The sequence below is a fragment of the Jaculus jaculus genome, chromosome 6 (genome assembly GCF_020740685.1).
Source record: "Jaculus jaculus isolate mJacJac1 chromosome 6, mJacJac1.mat.Y.cur, whole genome shotgun sequence".
Taxonomy (NCBI): Eukaryota; Metazoa; Chordata; class Mammalia; order Rodentia; family Dipodidae; genus Jaculus; species Jaculus jaculus.
Genome location: NC_059107.1, coordinates 76,861,836 through 76,876,845, shown reverse-complemented (window position 1 = coordinate 76,876,845; position 15,010 = coordinate 76,861,836). Strand labels below are relative to the sequence as shown.

The following is a 15,010-nucleotide window of genomic DNA, read 5'->3' as shown; positions in this document are numbered from 1 at the left end:
AACTCCTGTGGCCACTCTTCCCCTGCATATTGAGGTGAAGGGGTCAAGTCCTCGTACCTTTGGAAATGGCTTTAAACATGGGACTTGTGCTCATTAACTAGACAGGGCAGGAGTTTAGCACTAGCCAGACTGAAAGAAGCACAAAAATCAGTGTTTTCTGATTTCATACTGGAAAGCGAATGGCAGAGTGGCACAACTACAAAATCAGAGCCAGAAATGAAGGCCGTGGACACTGTGTTTCTGCGTTTTGAGACAGAGCCTGCTGTGTAGCTCCAGCTAGCCTCAGCTGACTTTGTAGCCCAGAATAATCTTGAACTCACTGCAGTCTTCTGAGTAGTGGGCGTCTAGGCATGGGCCACCACACCCAGCAGTCCTGGACATTGTTCTGCCTTCATCCACTTTCACAGAAGTCCTGAGTTATATTTCCTGTGTATATTCCAAGGATAATTCCCGCTGACATTGGCTTTGAACAATTTTTCTCCAGAAATTAAATCAAATAGGCAATGCAACAGACTTCTTGTGGGAACCATCATGTCTTAGCAGAGCCCCCCAATACCATGAAATCTGTCAAGTTCTAATATTCATATCTCTCTATACCATGCTCTGTTCTTTTGGTCCAAGTCTCCAGACAGTGAGCAGAAGTGACAGTGTTGATAAGAGCAAGCAGACCTTCCGGGGTCTGAAGAAGCTCCATAGATCTGACAGGACAGGTTAGCACATGGCCTTCAAGACAATGAGCAGTGGTCCTGCTCGAGTGTGTGATGCTGTACAGACATTCTGGATTCTTCTGCCTTGTGTAACTTTCTTTCTCTCTCTCTCTTTCTCTCTCTCATAATCTCTCCCCTCTTCCTCTTTCTGTCTTTTGTCCCTTCTCCCTCCCCTTCCTCTTTCTCTCAGCTCAGTAAGAGAGGTGAGAAAAAAAGCCCACCTTACACTTACCTGAAAGGAAATCACAAGCATGCTGGTTTTCTTATTGTCCCTGGACAGACAGTCAGCAACTAAGAAGAAGACTCAAACCAAAGCAAGAACTGCTTTGCAGCTATAACACATGGGAATATTTGCTCCTGTGTGGTGGGAATAGAAGCAAGATTTGGGATTAGATGTGTACACACTGCTGAGACCCAGACTTGGTGAGCTTGGTTGAGAAGAAAGGCTTTTTAGGAAATTAAGAGGAAAAAAAATGTACTTGAATTTATTAACCACATTGTAGAGACAGCATTTTTTTTTTTTTTTTTTTTTGAGGTAAGGTCTCACTCTGGTCCAGGCTGACCTGGAATTAACTCTGTAGTCTCAGGGTGGCCTTGAACTCACGGCGATCCTCCTACCTCTGCCTCCCAAGTGCTGGGATTAAAGGTGTGCGCCACCACGCCCGGCAGCATTTTTTTTTTTTAATTCCCAAGACAGTGTCTTGTTGTGAAGCCCAGGCTAGCCTCAAACTTGAGGCTAACACTCCCAGGTGCTAGGATCATAGGCATTCAACACCATGCCTGGTCAGTTTAGCAGTGTTCCCTCCCCCCTTCCCCTTCCCCCCTCTCCCCCCCCCCCCCCCGCACCTTTGCATGTATGTGTGAAAGGAGCTAAAGTCAGAAAATGCTCTCAGTGAAGAAGCTCAGGGGTACAGCAGTTTTTATTTTTATTTTGTGAGTGAGAGAGAAAGAATTGCATGCCAGGGTCTCTAGCCACTACAGTCAAATTCCAGACAATGTAACTTTGTGCACATGTGTCATCTTGTGCATCTGACTTATGTGGGTTCTGGGAACCCAAACCTGAGTCCTTAGGCTTCACAGACAAGCACCTTAGCTGCTAAGCAATCTCTCCAGTGTTTTTAGAAGCAAAAGACCACTGGTGCCAGATGCAGGTCAGAGTATCTTTGGAATTTAAGGTGTTTTCACTCCCTATCCTGGAGTTGTCTTGAGTTTATACACCTGGGTCGTGGGCAACCCTGATAGTGTTATCAATGCAGACATGGGCCTCCTGGGTAGTTAGGGAGTTTGCAACTGAAAGGTGCCCTAGCAGATAAGTGTTAGCTTACTATTTTATTCCCCCCAAAAGTGGAGTCAGGGCCTGGTTAGGGCAGGATGGCATCAAATTAGCTATTTCGGAGTTTACTGATTCAGCCAGACTAGCTAGCCAGCAAGCCCTAGGGATTCTCCTATCTCAGTGTCTTCAGCACTGGGATTAAAGGTGTATACTACCACACCTGGCTTTTACATGGGTGCTGGGGACCCGAACTCAGGTACTCATACTTGCACAAGAAGCACTTTACCAACTGAGCATCTTTCCAGCCTTAAAGTTAATATTTCTTTAAGAGCACAATTCAGACACCTGAGAATTGGCAGCCCTTTGGAGCTGTATTCTTCCACAAAGCCTTTGTACATATATGAGGAGAGGAGACCACATATGTGCCTGGTGCTATAAAGCCTCAGTTCTGAACTCCACTCCTTTGATGCTTCTGTAGTACCAGAGAGGAGGGGGAGACATTGAATGACGAGAGAAACTGTAATTATATAAGGATGTAGTTCACATTTAAAAAAAAAAAAAAAGACATTTCAGGACTGGTACTCCTTGCTAGCTATGTGGCCAACACACATCCTTCTCACTCCAGCAAAGACATAGTGAATCCCTCCCATTATCAGAAACACAACATGCCCTTGGTTGTAAACAGAAGTCCAGTCAGATGTATAAACACACTGTCACTTTCCAGCAATTTTTCATATTTTGTTTTAGTGCTTTTCAACATAGACTTAAAATAAATGAATGTCATAGATAAGAGAAAGAATTGTAACCTAGGATGACAACAAACCCAACCAAACACAGGCTGTAAACAAACTAAGGAAAACAACTCGTGATAAAACACCCAGCTGCGAGCATTGATATGCTGTCCTAAACAGAACACTGAGGCATTTCACAAACGTTTGTCTAGTGTCCCTCCTGGCAGGCTGTGTTCCCGGCACTGGGACAGAGCACAGGTAACAAGTCAGCACAAGCTGCCCCTTTGAAGAGCTTTGTATTTTAGGGAGAGTCACAAAACTCACACCCTAGTAAAGTGTCATCCTTAAGATCCATCCCACCCCGGGTGTTGGTGGAAAATTAACTAGAGAGGAAAATTGATGATATTGCCATTCATATATGGTCATGATTGTGATGAAGGTCTGGTTTTTCTTATTCTTTTAGGGAGAAGCAAATGACTTCCCGGACAGTACTGGAAATCCCCTGTCAGGTAAATACTCCACTCTAAAGATACTGAGGCTTTCACAATAGCTAGATGGCTAGATGAAAATTAATTGGAGTATGCTTGTGGCTTTCTAGCTAGTAGCTAGTAGACAAACAGCAGTTAGTTTTTCATTTGTGTTGAAAGTTTTAAAAACTATTTTAAACTATTTACAAGGAGAGGGGGAGAGAGAGAGACAGAAGGAGAGATAGAGTTACAGAGTGATCGAGAGACTATGGGCACACCAGGGTCTCCTGCCACTGCATATGAACTCCAGATGTATGCTCCACTTTGAGCATTTGACTTTACATATGGGTACTGGGGAATCAAACCTGGGTCAACAGGCTTTGCAAGCAAGCACCATTTAAGCCATCCCCCCAGCCCCTGGTTGTAAGATCTCCATCGGTACTAAGGCATAGGGCTTGCTGGTTGATTGGGCATCCTTACCACCTTTTCTGGAGAACCACATATGGATAAATTAGGGGACAGCCTTACTATGACACAGACAACTCTGTGGAACCTGACTTCAATGAGTACAATCTGGAGTCTACATCTTCTGATCTCTTTTAGTGTCTGAGCTCACGTCTTGAAGCCCACTCCAGGGATGCAATTGTGAATGTTAATGGTTAATTCTCTGCCACTGTAGTTCTATGCATGTGCTCTTCTGCTCCAGGGCCCAAGTTGCCAGGAACAGAGCAGAGGATTGTGGGAGAGGAAAACCTATCAGGAACCTTTACAATTTGTTTGCAGAAAGAACACCTTTCCATCCTACATGCTGTGATGGACTATATGGCAAAATGTGTCTTACAACATTTCACGCAAGGCTTTTCCCCCTCTGTGGTACTGAAGATTGAGCCCAGGACTTTGCTCATGCAAGATGAGTGCTGTGCCACTGAGCTACAGCCCTAGTCTTCAGTCAGTCCTTACTGAGCAGCGTCTCTGTACTAACCCACCTTTGCTTAGGAAGGATGGGTCAGGGTTCTGAACTGGCAGGTTTAGGATTGGGCCAACAGGACTCAGGACTCACCCTGGGAGCTCTGAGAGCTACAGCCCTGTAAGACAGCAGCTGCCCTGCAACTGAGGCAGCTCAAGTCAGCAGGGAAGGGCCACAGGGCATGGCTGTATCCCTTTCCTTTCCTCCCTGACATGTAGGAAGCCAAGGGGCCCTCCCAGCACTAGATCATGTATTATTCCTCACTTCGTTTCTACTGTTAGTGCATTGGCCAAAGAAACATTAAAGTCAGGGCTGGAAAGGTTGGTCAGTGGCTAAAGGCATTTATTTATAAAGCTTGACAGCCTGGGTTCAGTTCCCCAGTACCCATGTAAAGTCAGATGCACAAAGTGGTACATGTGTCTGGAGTTCACTTGCAGTGACAGGAGGCCCTGGTGCACCCATTCTTTCTCTTAGTCAAATAAAAAAAGAGGGGAAACATTAAAGGTTATTTAACTCCTCCCCTTCTGTGCTGGGGATCACTTCTGAGACCACATGCATGCTCAAAAAATGCTCTGCCACTGAATCACGCCTCTATCCCATACATTTCTTTCCTAATAAAAAGTCTGTATTTAAATGTTTAAATGACTAATACGCTACACACTAATAAGACATGTTAGCTAAAATAAAAAGCAGATGAAGAGGTTTGTTTTGCGGTAGCTGGAAACCTTTAAGTTCTTTCATAAATTAGGGTCATCTCACCAGCAGCCCAGCTGGTAAGGGTGACTGTGCAGATGTGCATTTTCCTTTTGGTAGAAATGGTCCACAGCACTAACTGGTAAGGCTTACTGTACAGTATATTGTCAGTATTCTGGTTCAGCATATCTTATAGTTGATATATAACTTGTATTAATTGTATAGATTGTGCATTTAAAGCTGTTACCAAGTTGTCAGAACATAAAGAGCGAAAACAGGTCATATGTAATATTTTGTTTGTAAGTATCCTTTGTATCATAGCAAAGGAAATGTTTAAAAAAATCAACTGTAATAAAGTAATTTTAGTACAAAAATAAATAAATAAATAAAAATAAATTAGGGTCATTATTTATTAATTGACTAACTTTAGTCAAGAGTCTCATTATCCTCAGAAATTTTTACTTTTGTCAAAATGAAACAGGGGCTTTCAAAGAGAGTAAGCTTTTTCATACCAACAGGAGACATAATGATGTGTTGGGGTCTACCCTGAGCTGTTCTTGGGAGCAAAACTTGTGTTTGAATCAGCCTATTAAGTACATCTGTAATGCTTGGCCCAAAAAAGTTCAGTATGTTCATGTGTGCACGCATTGGTCTTGTTTTCAATCAACAAATAGATGAGAGCCATGGTCTCAATGGCTGCACTCTCTGGAGCATAGCTGGCAAATGCCACCCACATGTTTAGTGTTTGGATGGAGGAAGCCACCAAAGTAATATCTGTTCCACTCAGTTGCAGTTACAAACACTGACTTGGCACCTACATGTACTGGGCACTCCTGAACACTTCATAAACGTGGAGTGCTTATCACAGCCCTGCGCATAGGTGTTCTCTTTACTGTAGAGGTGGCGGAATGCAAATGCAAATAGGATGCATGTCTTAGGCCTGCCCTCAAGCCAGCACCCAAGGATCATAGGTGCCTGCTGTGCTGGTCCCCGAAGTATGCCCCTGTTTGGCCTAGACTTTGTGGGATGAGGTTGCTGCAAGAGAGGAGATTTAGACTGCCCGCATTTTGATAAAGTCTTATGACCCCCCCCCATACCAGCTCTCCAAAAATTAATCTCTGAGCCACTGAAATACCTTCCACAAAAGCTTTGCTACTCTCCATCTTATCTCAAGGCCCAACTTTTAAAATTTAATTTTTTTTTTTTGAGAGAGAGAGAATTGGCACACCAGGGCCTCTGCCAGTGCAATCAAATTCTGGATGCTTGTGCCACCTAGTGGGCATGTGCCACCTTGCACTTGCCTCACCTTTGTGTGCCTGGCTGATGTGGGATCTGGAGAGTCAAACATGGGTCCTTAGGCTTTGCAGGCAAGGGCCTTAACCACTAAGCAATCTCTCTAGCCCAGGTCCTGACTTTTATTTAATTCTCACCCTTTGAACATCTTAGCTCTCTGCAGTACAGTCTGCAGCTGGTTCAAATAAACAACATAGGCAAGGTGGGGTACTGGGATTTTGTTCAGGAAGTCTTTTTCCAGTCCTATATCATGGAGAGTGCCTTCTATTTTTCTTCCAGTAGTCCAAGAGTTTCAGGTGTTATATTGAGGTCTTTAATCCATTTGGATTTGATTTTTATGTATGGCGAAATGAGTAAATGTAATTTCATTTTTCTACATATGGACAGCCAATTTGTCCATCACCATTTGTTGAAGATGCTGTCTTTTCTCCAGCCTACATTATTGGCACCTTTGTCAAAAATCAAGCAGCTGTAGTTACTTGACCTATGGTCTGGGTCTTTAGTTCTGTTCCATTGGTCTATGCTTCTGTTTTTATTCCAGTACCATGCTGTTTTGTCACTATGGCTCTGCATTATAGCTTTAGATTGGGTATGGTGATACCACCAGAGGTGTATTTTTTTTCCTGAGGATATGTTTCGATATCTGAGATCTTCTGACATTCCATATGAATTTTGAGATCATTTTTTCAATCTCTGAGAAGAAGGATGCTGGTGTTTTTATTGGTATTACATTTAATCTGTATATTGCTTTTGGTGGAGTTGCCATTTTCACAACATTAATTCTACCTATCCAGGAGCATGAGAGGTCTTTCCATCTTCTCAAGTCCTCCTCTGTTTCTTTCTTGAATGTTTTTATGTTTTCATTATGTAGGTGTTTCACATCCCTGGTGAGTGTCATTCTAAGGTATTCAATTTTTTTTTTTTGTTGCTATTGAAAATGGGACAGTCTCACTGATTTCTTTCTCTGTATATTTGTCCTTTCCATATAGAAAAGCTACTGATTTCTGTGCATTGATTTTGTATCCTGCCACTTTGCTCAAGGAATTTATCACCTTTAGAAGTTTTGAGATAGAGACTTTTAGGTCACGTATATATAGGATCATGTCATCTGCAAACAGGGCTAAATTTATTTCTTCCTTTCCAATTTGAATTCCTTTTATTTCTTTCTCCTGTCTTATTACTTGGGCTAGAACTTCTAGTACTATGTTTAAGAGCAGTGGTGAGAGTGGGCACCCCTGTTTTGCCCTGATCTCAATGGGAACTCCTTGAGTTTTTTTCCCATTAAGTATTATTTGGGCTTTAGGAGCTTTATATATAACCTTTATTGTATGGAGATATAAACCCTCCATGCCTATTCTTTCCAGTGTTTTGATCATGAAGAGGTGTTGTATTTTGTCAAAGGCCTTCTCTGCATCAATTAATATGATCATGTGGTTCTTATGGTTCAGTTTACTTATGTGGTGTATTACACTGACCAATATCCATATGTTAAACCGTTCCTGCATCCCTGGGATGAAGCCTCCTTGATCAAGGTGGATAATGCTTTTTGTTTTTGTTTTGTTTTAGGTAGGGTCTCACTATAGCCCAGGCTGACCTGACATTCACTCTGTATTCTCAGGGTGGCCTCAAACTCATGGCAGTTCTCCTACCTCTGCCTCCCAAGTGCTGGGATTTAAGGTGTGCACCACCACACACAGTGTGGTGGTTTGATTCAGGTGTGCGCCATAAGCTTAGGTGTTCTGAATGCTAGATTCCCAGCTGATGGAGATTTGGGAATTAACGCCTCCTAAAGGGAGTGTATTGTTAAGGGCGGGCTTATAGGTGTTATATCCAGTTTCCCCTTGCCAGTGTTTGGCACACTCTCCTGTTGCTATTGTCTACCTGATGCTGGCCAGTGGGGTGATATCTACCCTCTTCTTATGCCGTTATTTTCCCCTGCCATCATGGAGCTTCCCCTCAAGCCTATAAGCCAAAATAATCCTCTTTTTTTTTTCCCACAAGCTGCTCTTGGTCAGGTGATTTCTACCAGCAATGTGAACCTGACTGCAACAGTAAAGTGGTACCATGGAGTGGGATTGCTGCTAGACACCTGACTGTGTGGCTTTGGCCTTTTGGAGCTGATTTACAAGAGGAATGTGGAAGGATTTGAAACCTTGGCCTAAGAGACACTGTGCAGTGCTGTAAATACAGCTTGATGGAATATTCTGATCAGAGTTGAAAGACCTGAATGCAGTAAAAACTATGGACAATGAGGTTTGGCTTGTGAGGGTAAGAAAGAGCTGTACCTGGACTGGGCTAGCAGTTTGTGTGGGAAGCTTGACTCTATGCCTGGGTCCTGAGAAGTTGTGCAGGGTTGCTTTGTATAGAAATGAACTGGTGTGAGTAGAGGAATATGGCATAGAAAAAAATGAAATCTTTGGGCCTAAATTGCTGCCCATTTACCTGCAAATTGTTTGATAGATAACAACCTTTCAGATTGAGCTAGCTGACCTGCACTGGGGCAATATGAAGAATGTAGACTCTTTTGGGGGACCTGAGTGCTCAAGAAGTGGTCTGCTTTCTTATCCCCTGGATTAACAAATTGGTACCCTACCTGGTATTGTGGAGTATAATAAATGCAGGAAAGAGAGGGTCATGAGTTTTCAACATTGTCTTGAGTTTTGGAAATGGCCATGGGCAGCGTGAAGCAGGTTTGCTAGATGCCTGCATAGAGACCAAATGGAGCCATGAGGATGAACCATGGATTAAATTAGAGACCCAGTGGAGATGCCGGGACCACAGGATGGCTGCTAAGGAAAGCTTCCAGCCCCAGTGAAGTTTTCCAGGACTGTGAGTGGCTGAGCTGGAGGGGTGGAATTGGAACTTCAGAGACTTCTTGCTGGTTAGAATTATCAGACTTGGAGATTTGTCACTGGCTAGAGTTGTTGAACTTGTAGCTACAGAGTTTGATGTTTGCCCTGGTTGTTTTAAATCTTGTATTGGTTGAATATTTCTTTGCTATGCCCAATGCCATCTTTTGCAGTGTGAATGTTTATTCTGTGCCATTATGGGTTGGGGGGAATTATGTTTTGGCATTATGGCTCAGTTAAAAGACCTTGGATTATGGAGATGTTTGAACATCATTGGGATTGATAAGAACTATGGGGACTTTTAAAGTTGGACTGAATGCATTGTATTTTACATCATATATGGTTATCAGTTTATGAAGGGCCAGGGGCAGAATGCAGTGGTTTGATTCAGGTGTCTCCCGTAAACTTAGGTGTTCTGAATGCTAGATCCCCAGATGATGGAGATTTGGGAATTAACACCTCCTGGAGGGAGTATATTCTTGGGGGCGGGCTTATGAGTGTTATAGCCACTTTCCCCATGCTAGTGTTTGGCACACTCTCCTGTGGCTATTGTCTGCTTGATGTTGGCCAGGGGGTGATGTGCACCCTCTGCTCATGCCATCGTTTTCCCCTGCCATCATGAAGCTTCCCCCTGAGCCTATAAGCCAAAATAAACCTCTTTTGCCCAGAAGCTGCCCTTGGTCAGGTGATTTCTACCAGCAATGCAAACCTGATTGCAACATGCAGCTAGGGTAGATGTTTTGACGTGTTGTTGAATTCTGTTTGCAAGGATTTTGTTCAGGATCTTTGTACCTAAGTTCATTAGGGATATAGGCCTATAATTTTCTTTCCTGCCTGGAAATGGTCATAAAAGGAGTTGGGAGGATTCCCTGGTCTCTGATTATGTGAAACAGTTTGAGAATAATTGGTTTCAGTTCTTCAAAATGAAGGTTTAATAGAATTCAGCTGAGAAGCCATCTGGTCCTGGACTTTTCTTTTTGGGGATGTTTTTGATTACCTTGTCAATCTCCATGGATGTGATAGTTTTGTTTAGGAGATTAATCTGCTCTGAGTTTAGTTTTGGTAGGGGTATGTCTAGAAATTCAGCCATTTCTTTTTTGATTTTAATTTCTTCTACAACCCATTCATTGTTTAAAAGTGTGTTGTTTGGTCCCTGGGAGCTAGTGGAGTTCTTAATGTGTCTCTTGTTGTTAATTTCTAGCTTTAAAGCATTGTGATCTGACAAAATGGAGGAAATTACTTCAATTTTCCTGACTTCATGAAGGCATGCTTTATGGCCTACTATATAGTGAATTTTAGAGAAGGTTTGGTGGACTGCTGAAAAGAATGTGTATTCTGTAGAGTTGGGGTGGAAAGTTCTGTAGATATGCGTTAGGTCTAGTTGATCTATAATGTTGTTGAGCTCTATTATTTCCCTGGTGATTTTCTGCTTGGATGATCTGTCTATTGATGGTAGTGGAGTATTGAAGTCTCCGACTATGATGGTGTTGGTGTTTATTTCTGTTGTAGTATTGAGTAGCAGTTGTTTATAAACTGTAGTGCACCTGTTTGGTGCATATATATTTATGATTGTGATGTACTCATGTTGGACAATTCCTTGATGAGTAAGAAGTGGCCTTCTTTGTGCTTTTTGATTACTTTTGATTTGAAGTCTATTTTATCAGATATTAATATAGCAATACCCTCTTGTTTTTTATTTCCATTCACTTGGAATATCAATTTCCAACCTTTCACCCGGAGGAGGTGTCCATCTTTAGTGGTGAGGTGGGTTTCTTGAAGACAGCAGATAGATGGGTCCAGTTTTTTGATCCATCCTGATAGGTGAGTTAAGACCATTAATATTTGAGGTTATTACTGCACCAAAACCAAGGCTTTGTTCTTTTCTTATTTTTTTGTTTTTATTTTTTTGAGGTAGGGTCTCACTCTGGTCCAGGCTGACCTGGAATTAACTATGTAGTCTCAGGATGGCCTCAAACTCACAGCAATCCTCCTACCTCTGCCTCCTGAGTGCTGGTGTTAAAGGCATACACCACCACACCTGGCAAAAGCTTCATTCTTTTTACCCACTATCGTATTGACACTCTGATTTCATTTGGTGACATCATAACCCAGTATCATTTGTTTGCCTACATGTACCCATCTAGTCTGGGAGACCCCAGTATTGCTGCCACTTGATGTCCTGTTAGAACATTTTCTATGCTTTCCCTTAGGTTAAGAGCTCAGATACCCACCAGTAGCCCTTGAGTCAGTTTCTGAGTAGACAAAAAATAATTCTTCCCCACTTTTCAGCTTCTAACACAGAATGCCATCTGATAGATAATAAGTGGTGATACTAATGATTAATTTTTATTAATTAAAAAATTAATAAAATTTTTATTAGAAATTAGCACTTTACATATGCTTATTTCCATACACATTGGAAACCACACATATACATGAGTTCACATGCACACACACACTCTAAGGCATGGAGGCACGTCTGTAATCCCAGAATTTGGGAGGATGAAGATAAGTATCTCCAGTTCAAGGCCAGCCTGTACCACATGGTGAGATCCAATCTTAAAAAGGAGGAATATGAAAAATATTCAAGATGAAGGAAGACTGGAGGCTGAGGAAGTGACTCAAGGGGGAAAGCACTTGCTTTGAAAACATGAGGAGCTGAGTTTGGATCCATAGTACCCATACCCCAGTGCTGGTAAGGCAGAGACGGGAGAATCCTGGGGTTTGCTGGCTAGCTTGTCTAACTGAATCAGTGAGTTCTGAGTTCAGTGAGAGACTTTGCCTCAAAAACTAAGGTGGACAGGCTAAACTAAGGAGAGATGGTTCAGCAGCTAAAGGTGCTTGTTTGCAAAGACTGACAGACCTGGTTCGATTCCCCAGTACCCACATAAAGCCAGATGCATAAAAGGATGCATGTGTCTGGAGTTTATTTATAGTGGTAAGAGGCTCTGGCACACCTACACACACACACACACACACACACACACACTGTCTCTCCCTCCCCCCCCCCACTTTTGCTGTCTCAAATAAATAAATATTGTTTTTAAAGAAAAACTAAGGCAGCCAGATATGGTGGCACCTAGCACTTGGGAGGCAGGGGTAGGAGGATCACTATGAATTGGAGTTCACTCTAAGACTACATAGTGAATTCTAGGCCAGCCTGGACTAGAGCAAACCCTTATTTTGAAAAACCAAAAACATGGCTGGGTGTGGTGGCACACGCCTTTAATCCCAGCACTCGGGAGGCAGAGGTAGGAGGATTGCCATGAGTTCGAGGCCACCCTGAGACTCCGTAGTGAATTCCAGGTCAGCCTGGGCTAGAGTGAGACCTTACCTTGAAAAACAAAAACAAAAAAAGAAAAGAAAATATAAACCAAAAACAGCTTCCAGACACTGTACCCAGGTATGCTGGTTTCTTCTGGATCCAGCCCTAGACCCAGGATAAAAACCTGGTTGTGGGCTGGAAAGATGGCTTAATGGTTAAGGCACTTCCTGCAAAGCCAAAGGATGTAGGTTCAATTCCCCAAAACCCACATAAGCCAGATGTACAAGGTAGCATATGCATCTGGAGTTCATTTGCAGCAGCTGGAGACCCTAGCACATCCATTCATTTCATCTCTCTCTTCCCTTCCTCCCTCCCTCCCTGGTTGCTCACAAAGCTTTTGGTGAACTTTTCCCCTCTTTTCTGGCTCCTAGGCTATTCATCTCCCAGCACTTGAGGTTTTCACCTCTGGGAAGGTGCTGGCCTTCCCTCCCTGGTGGCTTGGCTGATGCCAGGGAGGGAAAGGATGATATGTTGTTACCTTATTTTTCAAAAAAGCCTTTCTTCTATGTTTTTTCAATTTTTTTCTAGACCCATGGACTTTTACATGGGCCCTTAGACCACATGGGTGTACATGCTCCTCACCCTTTGGTTTCTGGACTTTATGGAATGAAATATAATAATTCACAAAAAAACTAAGGTGGGTAGCAATAGAGGAAGACACTGGATACATACACATGCATGCAGGCATGTATACACACTACATATGTGCACATGCAAAACAGGAAGAAGAGAAGGAGGATGAGGAAGGCAGAGGAAGAAGGAAGAGGAGGAAGTGCCTCCATGGCATGTGGCTCCAACCAAACATTTACTGGCATTTTGTAGCCTGCAAACTTGATCATTTATAAATACCCAGGGTAGAGTTCTTCCTTTTAGAACTGTAATAATTGGGTATCTCTAAATTTACCAGTATGAAATGTTTGCTTGCTTTCAGCTGTTTTGAGATAACTCAAGGCCTCCCTACCCTGGGGAAACATCATTATAAAGTAACACGAGTCACAGAGTGTAGGAGAGGGAAACCACAGTATGGTAATAGCTCCTGAGAAGCCGAGGTAGGCAAGATAAAAGAGCACCTCCCCTGAAGGGAGGTACATTAAGGCCATGTGTGATCCCCTGCCAACATCCTGAGTTGAGCCCACTTCTAGGCTAAACTAATTGTGACCTCTGTGAACACGAAATCATGTTCCATTCACAATTATCTGAAGTGACTGGCATTTTATAACCTCCTAGCCTCTAAGGTAAGAGACTCGGCACTACTGGATACTGCAACCCCTGGCAATAAGCCCGCTTGGCTCCTTTTTTTTGGTTTGTGGTGCTGAAACTTGAACTCAGGGCCTTGCGCATGCTAGCCAAGTGCTATACCACTGATCTACTTGCCCAGGCCTCTCTTTCCTTTTTACTTTCAGATAAGATCTCACTAAGTTGCCCAGGCTGACCTTGAAATCGCTAACTTCCTGCTTCAGCCCCCTAAGTAGTTGGGATGACAAGCCCCATCTGAATTCTTCACTAGATAGAGATGACCCTGAACTTCTGATCCTCCTGTCTCCAAAACTAGACTGCTGGCATTACAAGAGTGTGTTACCCCCCACACACACACACCCAGGGCGGTTAAAGTACTGCTGGCAGTCAAACCCAGGGCTTTGTGCATGCTAAGGCAAGCACCCCACCAACTGAACTACATCCCAGCCCTCCCCACTTAAGAGGCAGGGTCTTACTGGATTGTTCAGGCTCATCTTAAAATCCTGAACTCAAACAGTCCTGTGTCAGCTGCCCAAGTAGCTGGGATCTAGGCCCTGGCCACCATGCCTGGCACATATCCAGGGACTCCTAATTGCCCACCAGAAATGGTCTCTCTCAGAGAAAAGTACTTGTAATCCCCAAGTCTAATTCTGGCAGGCCCTTCTGTCTAAACTGTTTTTTGGAAGTGTCTTTGAGACTGTGGTTTTCAACACTGGCTGTGCATTAGAAGTCCCAGGAGAGCATTTAAAACCTTCCATTCCCTACTGGCACCCCAGACTAATTAGATAGGGATCTCAATATGTGGGACCAGACATCATGATTTTGAGAAATTCCCTTGGGGAGTGGAAGGGGTTGGTGTGTTCTATGTGTTCTATCTCAAGTAAAGTTGAGAACAAGCTGGTTTTCTAACACCACTTTCCCTCGCCCACGGCGCTCACTGCTCTGGGCTTACCATGGGCTAGGATGGGCTTTAGTGGATGAATTACTTAATCCTCACAGCCACTGGAGATCAGTGTCTTTATCCCTGTGCACAGGGAGACACTGGGTAACCTGGCCAAGCCGCACACCTGCACAGCGCTCACTGCCCACAGATGTGCAGGGCCACAGAAAGCCTTTCACCACAGCATCCTGCCAGCCTTCTGCTGCCTTATACTCAGCATTAAACAAATGTCCATTGATTTGGAAATTTTTAGATGGCACCTCATGGACTGTCCAGCAGTTTCTGATTTGACTACTTACCTTTGCCTTTTTTTTTTTTTTTTGGTTTTTTTTTTTTTGAGGTAGGGTCTCACTCTGGTCCAGGCTGACCTGGAATTAACTCTGTCATCTCAGGGTGGCCTTGAACTCATGGCAATCCTCCTACCTCTGCCTCCCGAGTGCTGGGATTAAAGGCGTGCGCCACCACGCCCGGCTCACCTTTGCCTTTTTAAAACAAAATTAATTTCTTTTTTTTTTGGGGGGGGGGTTCG

General features: G+C 43.4%; 1 protein-coding gene across 1 annotated transcript in view; it reads left to right on the top strand.

Moving 5' to 3' along the window:
* The window catches only part of Edaradd (EDAR associated death domain), a 91,250-nt gene that overhangs the window by 65,110 nt on the left and 11,130 nt on the right, over positions 1 to 15,010 (top strand). Inside the window, exon 5 of the mRNA XM_012949584.2 lies at positions 3,175 to 3,220. Within this exon, the coding sequence (XP_012805038.2) occupies positions 3,175 to 3,220 (46 nt within the window). The remainder of the gene's footprint in view (positions 1 to 3,174; positions 3,221 to 15,010) is intronic.